This window comes from Lonchura striata, chromosome 20, assembly GCF_050655825.1.
Source record: "Lonchura striata isolate lonStrDom1 chromosome 20, ASM5065582v1, whole genome shotgun sequence".
NCBI classification, from domain to species: Eukaryota; Metazoa; Chordata; class Aves; order Passeriformes; family Estrildidae; genus Lonchura; species Lonchura striata.
In genome coordinates, this window is record NC_140722.1 from 14,852,279 (window position 1) to 14,870,848 (window position 18,570).

An 18,570-nucleotide genomic window follows, 5' to 3' on the forward strand; every position below is an offset into this window, starting at 1 on the left:
AGGCCACTTTCAGCACTGATTTAGACAGGCCAGACTGTGATGCACACCAGCTTTGTGTGTTGTAAGCACACCAACCACATGGCATTTATAAAATAACCCCTGCACTGGGGGGTGTCCCTTCCTTCTCTGGCTCCTTTCACGTCAGCTGCTGCTCTCTGTTCTCAGCTCCGAGCTGCCATTCCAGCAGTGATTACAAAAATGACATTATCAGTACCTGGGCACTGCCAGGTGCTCACGAGAGCACTCTGCAGGAGTCACTGCACCTCACAGGACAAGAACCACCTTCTGATATGGGGACACTAAATACACTCATACACCTTAAACACAACACCCCAGAGCCTGAAACAAGCCCCTCACTGATGAAATGCAAGGTATTTCCTTCTGCTATCAGGTAATAAAATAGTATTCGATAGAAAGGAATGTTAATTGGAAAGACAGGAAATTATATCTTATTAGCAACATTTCTGAACTGGGTATAAGAACTGCTGGTTTAGTAGCACTTTAATTGCTTTGTGCTTCATGGCTCGAAAGCACTTTTAAATCAAGCACACGACATCAAGTCCCCAAAGACAAATTTATCTCCTGTGTGAGAGGAAAGTACACAAGTGATCTGTCAGAGCTGCACAAGGAGTCTGAATTCCTACATCTCGGCTGCAGTCTCACCTCCCCAGGGACCAGCTGTGCCATTTATTGCATACTTCTACAGCATCCCAGAATATTGTTACCATCCAACACATCTGCCCTCGTGTTAGCATTGGAAGCCATTTATGAAGCTACTTTAAAGCGGATTTTTTCCTCTCTAGCATTACCACATGCAACTACACCCCAGTATCTGAGTGTGACAGCTGTATTGCAAGGAACACGTGCTCAGAAGACTTCTGGAAAGTCTGTAACTAGAATGCCACAGGTAATTTGAAGATAACAAAAAATCTTCAAAGGGATATTTAGCACTTGCCTGTATATGTAAGCATGCACGGATTTTCAATTTCATAAAATAAGTTCTAATGCCTTGTTAAGAGCTCATCACCTTGAGAAAAGTGAAATGGGTTTAAAGGACAGATGCAGTTAACAGCTGCGTTCCTTCCTCAAGGAGGCAGCAGAAGGGAAAGTTAAGTCTTCCTTTAAGTTAAGTTTCTCAGTTTTAAGAGAGCTGCTGTGGGTCCGAGTGCTGTGTAGAAGCACTGCTGCCCTGTGTGAGTGCACTGGAGCCCCGTTCCCTGCAGCCCAGCTCAGCTCTGTGCGGCGCCTCCTCCGCAGGCAGCCCCAGCGGGCTCGCTCCATCCTCCAGGCTGGCATTCCCAGGGACAGGCGCTCGTCTCTGCTCCTGCTGCCTCAGGGGTGACCCCAGGGCAGCGCAGGGGATGCGCTGCAGAGCTGACACCATTCCAGGAATCCCAGCTCTCCTTCCAAGTGCCCTGTGCAGAGAGCAGAACTGCCCCGGCCCCGAGCCCAGGGCAGCAGCCTGGGCTCTCTGGGCTGCCCTCCGAGCCAGTGATGCCAGCCTCGCTGTCCCCTCTGTCCCAGGCTGTCTGCAGGGATGCAAGCCCTGAGCACACAAACCAACCAGGCCCGCAGATGAGGGAGGAGCAGAGCAGAACTTCAGCCCCAAAGCTGCAGAAACAAAAGCCACACGCAAAGGGCTGAGCACAGCCCGAGTCTCTCCTCCCAGGGTCAACGTTTACAAGGGCTGCCAAGGCAAGAGTGGGAGGAAGGGCTTGTGAGATGGGTTTGAGTTCAGACTGCTCTAGAGATACTCACAGCAGAGTGAAAGCGTCCCCCGCAGCAGCAGCACCTGACACAGGAGGGCCCTGAGCTGTCCCGGGAGCAGGGCAGGCAGTGAAGGGTCCCTGCTGCAGCTGCTGCAGCGGCCAGCCCAGCACACAGAGCTGCAGCTGCTGCAGCGGCCAGCACAGCACACAGAGCTGCAGCTGCTGCAGCGGCCAGCCCTGCACACAGAGCTGCAGCTGCTGCAGCGGCCAGCCCTGCACACAGAGCTGCAGCTGCTGCAGCGGCCAGCCCTGCACACAGAGCTGCAGCTGCTGCAGCGGCCAGCCCTGCACACAGAGCTGCAGCTGCTGCAGCGGCCAGCCCTGCACACAGAGCTGCAGCTGCTGCAGCGGCCAGCCCTGCACACAGAGCTGCAGCTGCTGCAGCGGCCAGCCCTGCACACAGAGCTGCAGCTGCTGCAGCGGCCAGCCCAGCACACAGAGCTGCAGCTGCTGCAGCGGCCAGCCCAGCACACAGAGCTGCAGCTGCTGCAGCGGCCAGCCCTGCACACTGAGCTGCAGCGGCCAGCCCAGCACACAGAGCTGCAGCTGCTGCAGCGGCCAGCACAGCACACAGAGCTGCAGCGGCCAGCCCTGCACACAGAGCTGCAGCTGCACACAGAGCTGCAGCACTGAGGGACTGCCCAGGCACAGCTCTGCTCCAGGGCAGGGACATGGGGAACATCCAGGAACACACAGCCTTGCTCGCTGGATACAAGAGAAATATTAAGAAAAAGGATACATTCTTCCCCATTTTCATTTATCTGACAAAATAATTGAGAAAAAACCATTTTATTTCTATATCCATTTATTATTTTGGTCTGTAAAAATATAAGACTAATATACAACTACATCTAGCTTGATTTTTGTAAAATCAATCTTCATTCGGTGAGATACCAATGTACATTATACATTAAAGTTGTAAGAAAAATACTGATATTTGACATTTTAAACAAGTTCATTCATGTAAAAATCACATTGCAAGTAAAATTTAATTAGAAAATACATAATATTCACAAAAATACACATGTTAAAGACAGCTTGTGAGAACATTGTCCTAAATTTAATTCAGGTGTGGAAAAACACATATGATTCACAGTTAGGCTTGACTTCTCCAGTACCACAGCAGAACTTTAAAGTAAATGCATCTTAATTCTATTAAGAATTTGTTCTTTCTATTAAGGTGCACTTGGATCTCCCAGCCACCAGGGAGGAATCACTTGTCCCCCTCTGTGCATGTACACAACATATAACACTAGTCAAAGGAATTTTAGTTTTTCATTCCATTCTGAAATAATTTGGGTATTTCATAAATTAATTTATAAAACCTGGATTGAAAACACAATTTACACACACAGGATACTTAATACACAGATTACATCAATAGCAGCGTAATATTGTCAATCATGCACAGCATCCTCACTATCACTTCTGCATTTCTTCTCCTTTTTTTACCTATAGATAAAATCTATATAAAACAGTCAAGCCTTTAAGTATTGTCTTCCAGGGAGAAAACAGTAGAGATGTTAAAAATTTAGGAGGTAGTGAATGAAAGGCTAACAATATCAGCATATTTTAAAAAACCTTATACTGAACCCTAGTATCATTTATATATAAAATTAAATTTAGCCACTCATAATCAACCATTGATCATCCCTAAGTAGCAATTTAAAAATCTTTTGTAATTAACAGTGTATGTATTAGTAAGATATGGAAGAACTTCAGAAACTTTATGGTAACTGCAGCGTTAAGCAATTACATGCTGTGCAGTCTGTCATTGTACCTGTAAATACACATTCTTTAGATCTATTAAGTTTTTATCAAGTCCCAAATGCTTAGCTTCACTACATGTCACCAAATTTCTGTGAAACAGAACATAATGATCTATGTCAAAAAGAACATTATCTCACCTTTAGATTACTCGGTTTGCAGGAAAGGTCCTAAGAGTGGAAGTCTCATGCAGTTTGGAGTAGGACCTCAGTTAAATTTCTACAAGTCCTTAATACTGGCATAAATATTATTCAAACCAGCCAGGCACGAGCCTGGCAGCACACAGCCTCAGGGCTGGGGCCTGCCCAGGCTGCTGGGCAGACTCAGCCCTGCCAGCTGTGCTGCGAGCTGCAAAATCCTCACGGGCCAGCCCAGCCCCAGCGCGGATCTGCACGGAATGGAAACGTTCCACCTGCACCAAGTGCACGACCAGCTCATCCTCTGTACCTCTGCACCTCTTCTCTTCCCATCCAAGTGCCTTTATTCCTTTGATTAGCCACAATACATTCAAGTAAACCAAAGGCACAGAAGTGCAAACTAGCAGAATAATGAGTCTCACCCTCCACTGGTGATTTCATACAGGAAGGAAAGTCTTTTGACAAAGGAAAATTAAGATATTTTTGAAGTAAACAATCTTCCGTAAAGAAAGGAAGCGTAGAGCAGCACTGAGAGAAAACATGTACAGGTAAAGTCTCCATGTTGCAGAATGAACATTTCTCTTTCTCATTTCACACTAAGGGGATGTAGTTACTTCATTTTTAATAATTATTAGTAAAACAAGTGAAACACTTGAAAGATCTTGCTCTTGTAAAAAGGCTTTCCACACACACACACTAAGAAACCATAAATAAGTGTAACAAAAGAGCCCCTCACCTGTATTTGCAGAGTACCACTGCCTGCTGTGCCTATTCTCCATAAATCCTAAGGAGGATGAATGCCTCTCTCGGCATCCTGGACTCCAATGGCATTGGAGGTTTGAGAAAACTACTGCTCACTTTGTAACATCAAACAGCAGGGATTTGTTTCTGCAGCAGCGTTTGCATCATCACAAAAACCTGAAACAAATACAGGTTTCACCTCCGATGCTCTGCGACGACTTTTACAGATGCCCTACCATTAAGCTGAGTTGGTCTCCTGTTTGTAAAGTTACCAGAGGTAGATTTTCCTCAAATAGACTGAGGGGAAAAAAAGAAAGGGGTCAGTCTCCCTTCCCACTCATCACATCTTCCCAGAGGGTGGAGCACTCCCAAGCACCTGGCTGCTGCTCTGGGAGCACAGGACAGAGCTGGTAGCAGCCTCCTCCTCCTCCTGACAGGCTGACAGAGGCCACGGCATCCCTGGGGAGATCCTCCTCCCCAGCCCTATTAGACCCCAGCTCGTTTTCCTGCCACAGCTTCTGTTCCCAGAGGGTCAGGTTGAGAACCAAGAGGGTAAAGCAGGAGATACAAAAAGGGGAAGGATAAAAACAATGCTAGAAGCCTCCCCTGCAGCTGTCCCAGTGAGTGCAGTGGTTACACGCACACACACCTTTGCTCTTGCAACATCAGGACTTGTCATCAGTGTTTTCACACACAGCAACACTGTAATATCCACAACACCCAGCCAGGGGCACACAGCAATCTGCATTTACTCATAATGAATAAGTTAATATCACGTGGCTCAAACGAGGTGTAGTAAAGCCTCATTCTGATTTAAAACTTCTTTTAATCCAGGGATTTAACAGACTGTTCTAACTTGTTCAGGTTTGTAGAAAGTCACTATTATATAATCCAGCCTCATTGCAACAAACCTTTGCTGGTAGAAATCATTACAGTTTCTACTAGGACTGCAATTGTAACAGAGATTACATTATGCTATTTCCATAGCATTAAGTTTACATTTGATTTGTTTGTCATTTACTGGGATTAGTAACTAAATCCAATCACGTCCTTAAATATTGCAAACTAGAATGAGAACAGGTCTTTGATGCATTAGTGTTAAGAGTTTCACATCTGAATTTCAAAATCAGAGCCATTAAAAGTAAGCTTGCCGGCCATTAAAACCAGTAATGGTGCCTGACTAACTTGCCTGTGGTTGCACATTCACTCACAAAGGAACAGTGACCTCCAAAGCCCCAGTGCCCACAGAGCCTTGCTGTCCCTGTGTCCTCCAGGACCAGACCAGTCTCCTCCAGCCCACCTCTGGCTGTCTCCCAGCTCCCTCTTGCTCCGAGCCCACACACAGCCCTGCCAGCGGAGCAGCAGACATAAGGAAGTTTACTTCTACAGAACCAGTAGTGTACAGCATTAAAAAATAATAAAAATCAAGTACCTTTAACAGAAAGCTCACAGTCATCTATTAGCTATCCTTCATTTTCAATTTAAATTTTCCTTATTCAATTTCAGCTATTTATCAATTATCGTCCAGCTTTGTGAATTATTTACATTGAAGTGCAGAATTAATGAAGTTAGTCAACTTATGTAATTTTGAATTGCTTGAATTTACTTTTTTCCCTCCTTTTAACCTAACTGCAGTGCTTGGTAGATGGAGAGGTATAAGATGTGTTATATATTAAGCCCAATTAAAACATGTATGGCATCCTTACTTATACAAAGTACACCATAGTCATTTCATAAAGTTATTATAGTTCCATCTTCTTCTAAGGACTTACGCCCTGGCTCTGGGACTTCATACTCCATGCTAATGCTGCCCGCTGAGTGAGTCAAGCTCATCTCACTGGAAGGAAGGAATCCATTTTGTGTGGACTCGTGGAGGAGTTCAATTTGTGACAAGGATTCTATGCTTTCGCTGGCAGGCGCTGCTTTTGGGATCTGCTGTGGCTCGCCACTGTCTTCAATAATAATGTCCTCCTCATCGCTCTCCTCTTCTCCCTGCAGCAGACTCCCCAGGATGTTGGGAGTGCTGCTGGGAAGGCTGGACTCGGTGGACTGGCCGGAGCTGCCCGAAGTCCGACTGTTCCTCACGATGTTGTTCCTCTGGTTGGCGGGTCTGACCGTGATGATCAGGTTGCGGCTGTTGGCAATCATCATGTCTGTAACTTGATCGAGGCTTTTTCCCGACACCTCTATCCCGTTCACCTCCAGCACCTCATCGTTGACGGCCAGCAGGCCCGTGCTCTGCGCCAGCCCCCCGGGGACCAGCCTGGAGATGAAAATGCCCGGCACCTTCTCCAGCCCGTGCGGGGTGACCCTGACGCTGGAGCCGTCGCGGATGTAGAAGCCCAGGGGTTTGTCGGTGCCGTACTTGTAGAGCCGCACCCTGCGGTGGGTCTCGGGCAGGATATCCACGTCTATGATGGAGGACACGGGCCTGAAGTCCTGGGGCATGCTAATGACAATGTGGGGTTTCTTCTTGTGGTTATCCGGACGCAGCACGTTGGATAAGACGTTCTTCTTCCTCGTCATGGTATCCGTCCCGAAGGCACTGTAGTCTGCATCTTCTGTAAGACAGAGCACGCGGGGATTAGAGCCTGCCGACAGCCACGTCGCACTGCTCCCATGAGTTAGCACAGGCAAACGGCTCAGATGGGAGCCCTGCTATCATAGAAACCTTTCTCTCTACTCATGAAATGAAAGCTTTAATGTTATGAAACACGAAGTTTAGAACACTTTTGGTTTTCTACTACCGAAGGAAAGAGTGTGCGCAAAAGAAATTAAAAGCAGTTAGCAGCAGCAGACACAAAGAGCTACAGCTGCCTGAGAAAGGGTAGAATGGAAAGAATGAGTACATTCCTAGAAACAATTTTATTCAGAGTAATTCCACTTGCTAGTTTTCTCTCCTCAGGTTTCAGATCATTGGAAAAGAAAGAATGAAAAAGGGAAAGCAGCCAGTGTGCCTATTATTGCCTAGTTACTGGGAGCCAGCCAAGTGACCTGGATTCAAACTCCAGAAAGCTTATTCCATTCTGCACTCTTCCCTGCCCCCACGCCATGTAGGTAAAATGGCTGTGGAGCAGAAACAAAGAGACCTCGCACACAAATACTTCAAGCAAAACTGTTCATGCAAGCAATGCTGTCACTGCCACAACTTGATACTGGAATAGGCAAATGGCTTAGAGCTTAAAAAAATCCAAACAAGTATTACTCCTACAACTACTTGCAAGAGACAAGAAAACATGATCTGTGCAAGCAATACTGATTTCTGAAATGCTTATTTACCAAAGGTTCCATTTTCTTTTTTAAGATGCAATAATTCACCAAAAAGAACCAACCTAAATACATTCAGATCTGAGCTTCCTCATCCTTATTGCACACATCTTTGGTCTACAGCAGAAAACCCCCAATAATCATGCAGAACTGGACTGCACTAACCCCAGGACACAGAGAAGTTGGGATTTTTTATATTATCCCATTCAGATGTCACTGGTACAGCCAAGAAAGTGGAAGAATGGCTATACATTTCAATCTGTGGACTGGGCTGACTGTGGCAATGCTGCCCTGGTGGCATTTCAGGACAGCTGCCAGCTGCTGAGGAAATCAATGAGTGCACTTGTTTCTGAGGCTGAGATATAGAGACATGAACCAGTTAAGATTTGGACTCCGCAGATGCTTCAAGCAAAACAGAACAGAGAAAATACTCCTAGGGCAACAGGCTAGCACTACTGCAGCATGTAACATCAACTCCTCCCTTCCCTTCCCAGCCTTTAGGGCTGCTGAAAACAAGAACAGTCCTTTGGCTGCTCTAGGAAGGCAGCCTTGGACCTGGTACTCTAAAAGATAAAGAGCAAGAGGAAGAGAAACAAATTTAAATTAGCCCACAAAAAAACCTCAAAGGGATTTATTGTCAGTGCCTGGCTTGTGTGTACACAATGGTTCATCAACATGTTTAAGAAAAATGTGTCCTGATGATGGCCTCATTTACATTTCTTTTTTATTTCCTTTGTTTAAAAAAATAATTACACCATAAGGAAGGCAAAGCTCTTGCTTAGCTGTTTGCTAAACACAGATCATCTTTTGCACTGATGTTTACAGCTACAGTTGGTCAACAATTTAACTCACACAAGCAGGAGTTATTTCTGAAGATACCTGATTCACACAGCCCTACTATAGCCTGAAGTCACTTCTGTAGCAATCTCAGTTATTTTGTAATTTAAGGTTTAATTAACAGAACATTATATCTTAACATCAAGCACAAAGGCTTTAGAAATAGCCTAAAACCGGATCTTCACATATAAGAGTGTTAGGTCAGCTGTGTTGAAGAGCTAGTGCATTAAAAAAACAATTCAATTTCCCAGCCAAAGCATTTTAACAGATGAATAATGTCTGAAGTAAAACACCTACAGAAATGCAAACTCAGCCTGTTCTCTGTAGAAGGCCCTTTGGAATGTCTGACTGACTAAGATCAGCTGGTTAAACCCCTGTACTCCATCCACTACTGACAACTAACATGCTGACTTTTCAGACAACATGGAACAACTCTTGTTTGCTAAAAATTTATGACCAAAGGGAAAAGTGAGAGAAGTTCTGCCCTTATCTCCCCTGACAACCCATCCAACCAGTTTCCAGTTAGACATCTGGTGCTTCATTGAAAGGATTTTTGCAATTCAATGAGGTGCAATAACTTCTCTTTTTTTATTCAGAACTACAATTGTTTACAAAACAACCTGGAAAGGACAATTGTGAAATCAGATCCTAGACAGGTCTTACTTTAAAAACCTCTTGCTGCTTTAAGTACAAGGTAACACTTGAAGTGCAAGTTGCTGATGACAGCTCCAGGACACAGGTCTCAGACTGGTGCCAGTCAAGCACTTGGATCCTGCTGCTCTTAGTACAACAGCTGCTTTGGAAAAAGACACGAGAAACCAGGACAGCAAAGCTTTGTCAGGACTGATTCTGTCACCAGTGCTCTCCCATGTGCATTGCAAGATTAAAAGGTCTTCAATTGATGAGATTTTCTCCTTAAATTCCAAGTGCACAAATTATACCCGAATGAGACAGACTCTGGTATTTTACCTATGCTGTCATATCGAATATGTAAAGCATTAGCGATCCCAGCTTGCCACAGTGGCTACAAGACTTCTTCACCTTCATGGCAGGACACACACCCTGCAGGAAGTCTGGCACGAACTGATCTACAAACATATTTATTACATCCAAGCAGATCTATCATGTCGTGTAAATGATCAAAGACAGTTTGTGCTCTTTACTTAAGTTAGGTTTAGAATTGTTCCCAACTTCCTTCACAGAAACCACCTCCCAGCCTACCTTCCACAACTATCAGCTGGTAAGCTCTGTCCAAATCACATTTTTCCTGTTAGCAGAGAAACACGAAGATCAGCTGCAACAGGACTGGCTTTGAAAGAAATACTATGTGAATGTCTGCACGCAAATAACAGATTCCAAAGGACTTTTGAAACAAAAACTAAGAGCAGAAAAACATTTCCTGGAAAAGAACTTTAAAAGTCTCTTTCAGAAGACAAATCAGAAATCTTAAATTGAGCTGGTGGTTTTGTTTTTAGTAACTTTCTTAAGTTACAGGACACATGGCTGAAATAAAACCATCCCAAAACTGCAAGCCAGATGTCAAAACATTTAAGAAACTCTGACAAACCAGAGGGGAAGTTTTTTTCATTATAACTGCTCTTAATAGTTAAATAATTCAGAACTAGCACAAACGTTAAGATAGACAGTTAAGGTTAGAGAATTTGTGAAAAAAAAGTAGTGGAAGGTTGATAAACTCATCTCCCCAAATCTCAGCAGAACAGCACACTCTGGGTAACCTCTCTTCCACTACTAAACAAGTTTTCTAAAGCAATACTCTCAAGTACAAAGGCATCTTTGTTCTGGCACCTCACTAATCAGTTTAAAGCCCTGGCAAAAAATATTTTGGCCTAAAGCCAAAGGACAAGGTGTTAACTACAGGTAGTGTGAAGGAGAACTCCACACGGTACAGGAAGGATTTCTCCCCCCAGCAGTTTCAAGCTCAAGGTGGCACCAATCTGTACAGACTTATTACATGAAATTGAAAACAAAATCCCACAAATGCCAAATCTGGTTTCAATTTAATGTTATTGAAGACAGATTTTTGAAATATTTTCCTGACCCATTTGCAAATCAATGTAGAATTACCCGTTGAGAATTAAATTTTCAAAGCCCCCAAGTAGTTAGTGCATTTGAATAGAGATGCAATTTAGCATTTTTTAAATAAGACCCAACAAATTTCCTCTTATTTAGTCACTAAATAAAACTAAATATGGATTTAGGAAACCAACCTGTGTTTTTAGGAAGAGGCCTCCGAATAGCTAGGCTAGTCCACAAAGAGCTGTTTAAAAAGCCAACTGCTCTTACTTCTCAGCAAAGTAAAGCTTCTCAGTGACAAAGTGTCTCTCAAGAGGCACAAGTGGATTAACCAAAGAATTCACTTCTCACTAAATACAGCCACATCCATGCAGAAATTGCAGGAGTTGGATATTGTAATTTTGAATCCTTTGAGGGACTGTTAAGGATATTATAATGAAATGTATCTTCTCTTATCTCTGTTGTTCTCTATTTACAATGCAAAGCTCCCCACATCAAGCTGCCCTTCAGCCCTGCAGACTGTTCCTCTCCATTTTCTCTTGGAAGGGTTTTTCTCACAGACAGAGTGACTCCCATACATCTGGATTTAATCACAATACATCAGTTTAACCTTTATATACCAGATGTCAACAGTACCTGTTAATCTGTTAAACTGCAGAATGAAATTCCAGAGAGGAATGTTTTCTGCAAGCTGTCAGCCAATCCTGACTTCTGCAACACCAAACCCCAGTTTAGATTTTAGCACTGGAGCAGTTTATGAAGTATTTTAAAGGAATTTTGTGAAGTACAATTAGAGGAACCTAAGAGGAATAATTTGTGATTTCATTCCAGGAGCTCTAGTTTTTTTACCACATCAACCAAGCCACATAAATGTTCAGGACAAACAGAGCTTTCAGAATGAAGAGTCAAAATCAAACAGGAGAGAAAAGAGTTCTTACTCTGGCATAACATTTCCCAAATTCTGGAGTCCCATTATCACAACCATTATTTTGCTTATTAACAGAAGCAAAACCATCTTGCAGCTCCCATTTCAGCTTCTCAAGGTGTTCCTTGGATGCAATATACTAAGCAGTTAATACTATTTACATTAGATTTCACTGCAGTCTGCTCATACCTCAAGTAAGCTTTGCACAAATTACATGTAGTTTCTAAATACTTAAGACAGTATGATAAAAATTTCATACATTACAAGGAATCAAAACACTTTCTTGCCCACAGTGGCTTTTTGTCAAAGATCTTACATTCCCAACTACTACTCCTGGAAATACAAAAGAAGTCAAAATTCTGTTACAAAAACCCACAAAAACTCTTCAGCTGATTTAAGAGAATGCATAAAAGCCACAAGTAACCTTGCAGGTGGAAAAATAACTTGTGTCACTTATTATAGCTCTAAACCAGCCCAGATCAAAGCAGCCCCATCAATAGCAGTTATTTGCTAAGACGTTTCTTTTCCATTCCAGAGGCAGAGCCAGTAAGGTTGCTGCAATCTGAGAATTAAGAACATTTAAATCACGCTGCACAAAATATTAACCATCCCTAACTCCACCAATCCAACCTTGGTTACAGGCAAATCATCACAAATAAAATACAGAATAAAGTTGTTTCTGTGTTTTCTATCAAACACCTACTCTATATGCAAAGATGTCAGTGAAGGCAAAGCCTCAATTTCATCAACACAGATGATGATCACACAGATATGATCAGTGTGATCACAACTAATCCCCAGCACAGTGCAGGGGGACTGTGGTGCAAGCTTGGAATCTTTATTCCCTGGAACTCCAAGGCTCTCGTGTCCAAGGGAAGGCAGTGACACTTGGCACTTCCTACACAGCCTTCCCTGCTCATCAATTCTTGTTCTGATAAACTAAAACGGATTCATCATCTACTTTTGTGCATTGTAACAACTCCTGGCACCACAGTAGTAACAAGTAATCCACCTGGATCAAATCAAGGTAAGGAATTGTAGGAAATTAAAGAAGCTTTACAAATGCAACATTAGGAACATGCAACGTTAGACCTGTCACAGTAGGAACAATCTAAAAACATATGGTGTTAAAATACAAACTCAATAATCCCAGTCTGACAAAGGGCTTATCCCTTCCTGTCATATGGCTACTGTAGGGGATTAGATGGAATCACAGGCCTTGTCTCCCTCCAGGTTCTGCTAAAGCAAATGCTTCATGCCTTTGGCATTTCAGCACTGAGAGCACAGGCCTTACCAGTCTATACTATCAACACAAACAAAACAAACATTTTGCCAGCACTCAGCAGCTGCCAAGCAGCCACACCGCACTAGTTATGAATATTGGCTTTGTGTCAGGCTCTTGTGGAGTTGTTCATTTTTTGGAGTGGGAGTTGATGAAAGCTTCTGATGCCCAAGCATTTTCTAAGGAAAAGATGCCTGTCTTAGCAACAACCAGGAACAACACCACAAGAATGAATACAAACATCTCATTGGATTTTTTTTCCCTTCATGAACAAAAGCAGACAGTAGGAACACACAACCAGAGCAGACACACTACTTTTAAAGGCAAGCCAACAACAAAGCAAGCAGCCATTGCTCCTGAGGTTCGCTAACTGATATAAGCTTGTCAACTGAAAATTCAAAATGTTTTATTAGGAAAGTGTGGTGAGAGTAGCACATTACAAAGTTAGTCTTGAATTTATACTTTAATGTTGCATTTAATACTTCATGTAATAACATTTTTAATATTACTATCCTTCCTGTAATGGTCTCTCTTCTTGTCTGATCAAGATTGGAATTTTAAGTGAAAAGTATCCAACATACAGAGCAGAAAAGCTTAGAAGTTAAAAGTTTATTTTCATTTGCATACATAAAACCAGAAAGAAGCATTTGCTAGAGATTAAGCTTGACTTTAACTCAACTAAATATAAGCAAAACATCACAAAGTATTAATAGATTGCCTGAGGAAGCCCTTGCAAGAGAGACAAGTTGTGAATACCTTTCATGACCCATAATCATTACAGAATTTGACATGAAGAAATAGGACTGAAGAGTTTTTTCCTCCATACTTCACACCATAACTGGCTAAATAGGTGATTCACGTTCTTCAAGTGCTCTTACCTTTTCTCTGAATGAAAATCCTGAGGAGAGGATTGGCTGTAGAAACTGCTTTGTGATAATTGTCATCATTATTGATGGGCAGCAGGTCCCCGTGAATGTCCGTGTATCCCACCAGAACATCAACGTTTGGGATCTTGTGCACGTGCTGCAATAATCCATAGAACTCCTCAAACTTTCCAGGTTTGGATCTCTCCAGAGAAAATCGTCGAAATTCTGCCCCAAACTACAACAAAACATATCTTACATCATTAATATGGAACAATTATTTTATGTTAAACCAGAAACGTTATGGCATGAAAAGTGCACTAGAAACTACAACAAACAATTTTGACATGGTATAAAACAGTCAGTGAAAACTGTTGGGTTTTTTCCCCAAATTAGAACTAGTTTTATTATAACTAGTATAACTCTGAGCATGCCAAGGCTCTTTCATTGCTCCCTCCATCAGCACTAAGGTGACAAACCGGTGCAGGATTGCTGCAGACTCTCAGGCTCAGGAAGCAACCAGGCTGGGCAGGGGCCAGAAGTGAGAGGCAGCACTGCTGGGTGCTCAGAGCAGGACTGTGACTAACATCCTGTGGTATGTGACTACCTGGAATTTGGTGCCGAGAACTACCAGTGCCCTTGAGAACAGTGTAGAGGTTGTTACACAACTGTGGGTCACCCACGAAAGGCTGAGCAGCCTTCACAGCCCAGCTGCTTGGGCAGGAGGTGAAAATGCCCCTTGGCTGTGAAGACCACAAAGAACCTCGCTGCTTTTCAGCACAACCCGTGTGCAGCCCAGCCCTGGGGAGCTGATCTCAGGTCCACTCTGCTCCTACCTAAAGAGAGATACCAGGGGCAACCAGCCACTGCCTTGAAAGAGCATTCAGAAGATTGTTGCAATCAAGCTTTGAGCCTTACTCATGCAAGCCAGTCTTTTGAATCAGGGTTCTATCCAGGGTATAGAACCTGGATTTTCCAAATCTGGCAAGGTTCAGAAAATATGGGAAAAAAAAATTAGTCACTGACACTACTTTCAGGGGTAGGATTTGCTTGTAGTCAACATAATCATTCAACAAAAATCCACTCAAGTTCAGTCTCCTAAATCATCTCTAAAGCAAACACTTATTAAAACACGTTGCTTATTAAGGGAATGATACAGTGGGGGCAGGCAGACTAAACTGCATGCCAAGAAAAGGATGAGCACTTGATGTAGACTAGACACATAGTGGCTTTTACCAACACAGCTAGTAAAATGTTGGTGTTCTGCCTAATAAGGGCAGGACCCAAAGCAAACAGAATACTGGATAAAAATTACTCCAAATCCTCCGTATCAGGCACATACACAACATACCAGAGATGTCAAAAGGAATTCAGAGATAGCAGCAGCCAGGTTACAAAAACCAGAACAGATTGTATACAAATTAAAAGGATAATAAGCTAATAATTCAAAAAACCTTAGTTGGCTGGTGTTTTTTGTGCGAATTCTATTGCTGACCTACAGTGAAAATGAAGACTTTAAATAATTTCTTTAGCAAGTTTGGTTTTAAGCAGAGCAGGACACAAAATGCTCTGAGTGTACGTCTGAGCCTCAGTATCACATACTTTGGTGTATGTTACACACAAGAGCTGTGGAGGTGCACTTTACCTCACACCTGATTACAATCTTCTGCAGAATGAAAGCCTCGGAGTTCTCACATACAAACAACAGCACCGAAAATCAGGAGACAAGGACATCGTTGTTAGCACGTTAACACCACTCAAAACAAGCTACACCTTCAACACCCCACCTTCCTCCAAAAGCTTCAAATAAGGGAATTATCTGGGAACATTCCTGCTCTAAAAAACCCCGCAATTACCCTAACATTAACTAATGAGGAAGAAGGGATGATTCGTACCTGCTTACAAACAAAGCCCAGCCCACGGGAGGAACTCCCATCACGTCAGAGGCAGCGCAGCTTAATGGTGACATCAGTGCAGGACTTCGTCCTGTCTCAGATCCGAGCCCCGCAGGAACTATCCATGCATGGCAGCCATCGAAATTCTTTGGCTTTCAAGGATTACATACTTTAAACGTAATTCAGTAACAAAAGTTTTAAAAAGTCAACAACCTCACCCTCAGGCTGGAATAAATGTTGAATCTTACCACAGCAAGCAAAGGGTCAGATTTTCAAACGTGCGATTTTTATTTTTTCCATGTTATTTTATACGTATTTGGTGCAAATACCAAAAGGCTCATAACCCACTCGTATTTCCTAACATAGTTTGCTCAATACTACTAGAAAGCAGGTAAAAGACAAGTCCAACTGTGCAATTCCATTATCTGAATCCCTGAAACGTCTGCATTTTCTACCAGATGCTGCCCTCCATCCCATGAAACAGGCCTGCACTTGAGGTCCTAGAGACACTGGAGGAGTAACTCAAGCACAGAAGGCTCCTTGCCACCTGAGCTCTTTACAAGCCCGTGCTGCTCCCCTGGGAGAAGGCAGGAGAGCCATGGCAGCACACCAGGAAGGCACCCGGGATGCCCACTCAACACTCATGTATGGGTCTGAAACACAGCACAGAGCTGCCCTATGCATGTCTCCATCATTGACAGAACATGAGCTGCACTGACCTTCTCTGGCTCACCAGTCATTAAGATTTTACTCAGAAAAAATATTATTCCAAGTCATGAGAAAGGGGGAAAACACGAATTTTATATATATATAGAGAACTAGAAGCTTATTTTGGGGTTCCCATACCATCAGTAGGAACTCTAGTCTGGGGTATAAAGTTTTATTTTCCATGACAAGAAAACAGGCTGACTGGAATTCAAGTACTATGGGGAATCGCCAGGGCAAGCTCAGAGCAGTTACCCAAAGTGAATAAACTAAACTAACAAAAGGATTGTGCTCCTGCTACTGCAACCACAGTTGGGCTGTGCTGGCCCAGCCTTGTCAGCTGAGGCACAATTATTGATTTGGAATATCTAAATAAAGAGCTGTACATCACGGAGAGCCTTCAAAGCCCAGGCCACTCCACAGGAATGGTCCCTCCACCTCCCACACAGGCATTTCTTTCTCTTCAGAATTGCTCATTTTCATAGAAGGAAGATGACTCCTCTGTGATATTAATTGAGGTGCTGTTAAATAATGCATTAGCAACAAGTAGTTCTAGGAATGTCTTGAATCCTGCTCCATAATATGCACTTGAGGGACAATCCCTGTTCATTAGGGCTACACTTCTCTGTACAAACACCAGAACACACCACATGGCTGATTCCCTCGATGTATTTCAAATCAAGGAAAACACACAGCAGGGAAAATAGTAAACCTGGAGTTCTGGGCTGAGGAAACAAGTGATTTGGGTTTGTAAGCACATCATACTGACTCTTTTCAACCTTATAAGAGCATAAATAGAAGACTTCACCATCATAGTACTAACTTAGCTGGTATTTGAAATAACAGCTACCAGATATTCCTGTGCTTGCTGGTTAAAACCACATGAAAAATGAACACTCTAAAAGAAATCATCCTCATTCAAGTAGAGAGACCAACTTTACACTCTCCAGAAGTTCCAGCACTACGATGCATTACCCTTAGACATCCACACAGCTCAAGTCCTGACTGCTTCACCTGCACTGCTGCTGTAAGACCTCACTAGCAGGAAAGGAGGGGACAGAACACTTCAAAAAACAACCAGAGAGATCCATGTGTCCACCAATGGAAAACACATTCCCACGTGGATGCACTTACAATCTGCCTAGGCAATGAAAAAGGTGTTTCAGCGCAACATTTATTAAACTAACGGTGACACTCCAACTCATACTGTACATCCAGCAGTTTTACAACTGGAAGTTATTACAAATATAAAGCAGAACAAAAAAAAAAAAACTAATTTTTCTCAGAATATCTAAGTTTTGTCAGAAAAACTTTGCCTAACCAGCAAATAAAAATTAAAAATAGAAGAGACGTGGATACATGCATGGGGGAATTTACAGAGCTGGGCAAAGCTGTGAGCACCTGACAGAGGTGATCTCTGCGGGAACACACAGGTACACACTCCTGAAACACTGCCAGGGTAAAAGTCTCTCGGGGCCTCTAAGAGAAGGCAAACTCCACTTTCGGATAAGCCAGCCAGGGCTCACCTCTAGCTCTACTGTGAGCCTATGCTGTACCGCACAACAAGCTGCAGAAAGACATAATCATTAGGGGAAAAAAGGTAACTACAGAAACAGTCACTAACAAACGCACTCACCGCAATTCAGACAAAGAGAGGGTCTCGAATTATCACAGGACTTTCAGGGTTGGAAGGGACCTCTGGAGATCATGTAGCCCACTCCCCAAGAATGTCTCTAAATACCTCTTTTGGCCCAGTGATCCCACACTTTCCCTAGAGCACATATTTGTCTGTACGTCTTTCATTCTGTCCAGAAACTCAGGGGTCAACTCCACTTACCTGTTTTTTTTTTAAAGCACTTCAAAACCATTTACATTTTGCGCCCGCAGACAGCGCACCCAGCAAGCGACCCCAGCGCTGGGCAGCGGGGCCGGGGGAGGGAGCGCCGGGCCCGCCCGGGCCCGCGGCCTGCGGAGCGCTCAGGCCCGGCGGGGCCGTGCCCGGCGGCCCCTCGGGCAGGTGAGTCAGCAGCCGTCCCCATCCCGTCCCCGCGGCCGCGCGGGGCCGGCCCACTCCTTCCCCCGCGCCCGCGGCCCTCGGGCGGCGGCAGCTCCCACCTTGCTCTTCACCTCCATGGTGCCCAGGCCGCGGCTGCCCGCGGCGCCGCGCGGAGCCCGGCTCATGCCGCGCGCGGTCGCTGCTCTGGCTCCTCCGTCCGCCGGAGCGCCGCGGGACGGGCGGCGGCGCGGCCCAGCCAAAGCCCGGCACCCGCGGCCGCTCCGCCGCCTCCGCCCTCAGCGCGGCCGGGCCGGGGCGGGGCCGCGCGGCTCCGGCACCTGCCGGGCACCGG

At 44.2% G+C, this 18,570-nt stretch overlaps 1 protein-coding gene across 1 annotated transcript; it reads right to left on the reverse strand.

The window, feature by feature from the left end:
* Positions 1-2,556: 2,556 nt before the first annotated feature.
* PARD6B (par-6 family cell polarity regulator beta) lies at positions 2,557-18,495 on the reverse strand. Its single transcript, XM_021550510.4, has 3 exons — positions 18,338-18,495; positions 13,638-13,860; positions 2,557-6,975 (listed from the first exon to the last, which is right to left on the reverse strand). The coding sequence occupies exons 1-3, from the start codon at positions 18,401-18,403 to the stop codon at positions 6,146-6,148; spliced, it is 1,119 nt and encodes a 372-aa protein (XP_021406185.2). The 5' UTR covers positions 18,404-18,495; the 3' UTR covers positions 2,557-6,145.
* Positions 18,496-18,570: the final 75 nt, after the last annotated feature.

Bases quoted from the DNA above. Each gene is read 5' to 3' on its own strand.
- PARD6B (XM_021550510.4), bottom strand. From the start codon at position 18,403: ATGAGCCGGGCTCCGCGCGGCGCCGCGGGCAGCCGCGGCCTGGGCACC. The intron at 13,861-18,337 runs GTGGGAGCTGCC...GTTTTGTTGTAG, and splicing joins CCATGGAGGTGAAGAGCAAG to TTTGGGGCAGAATTTCGACG. The intron at 6,976-13,637 runs GTAAGAGCACTT...TCTGTCTTACAG, and splicing joins GATTTTCATTCAGAGAAAAG to AAGATGCAGACTACAGTGCC.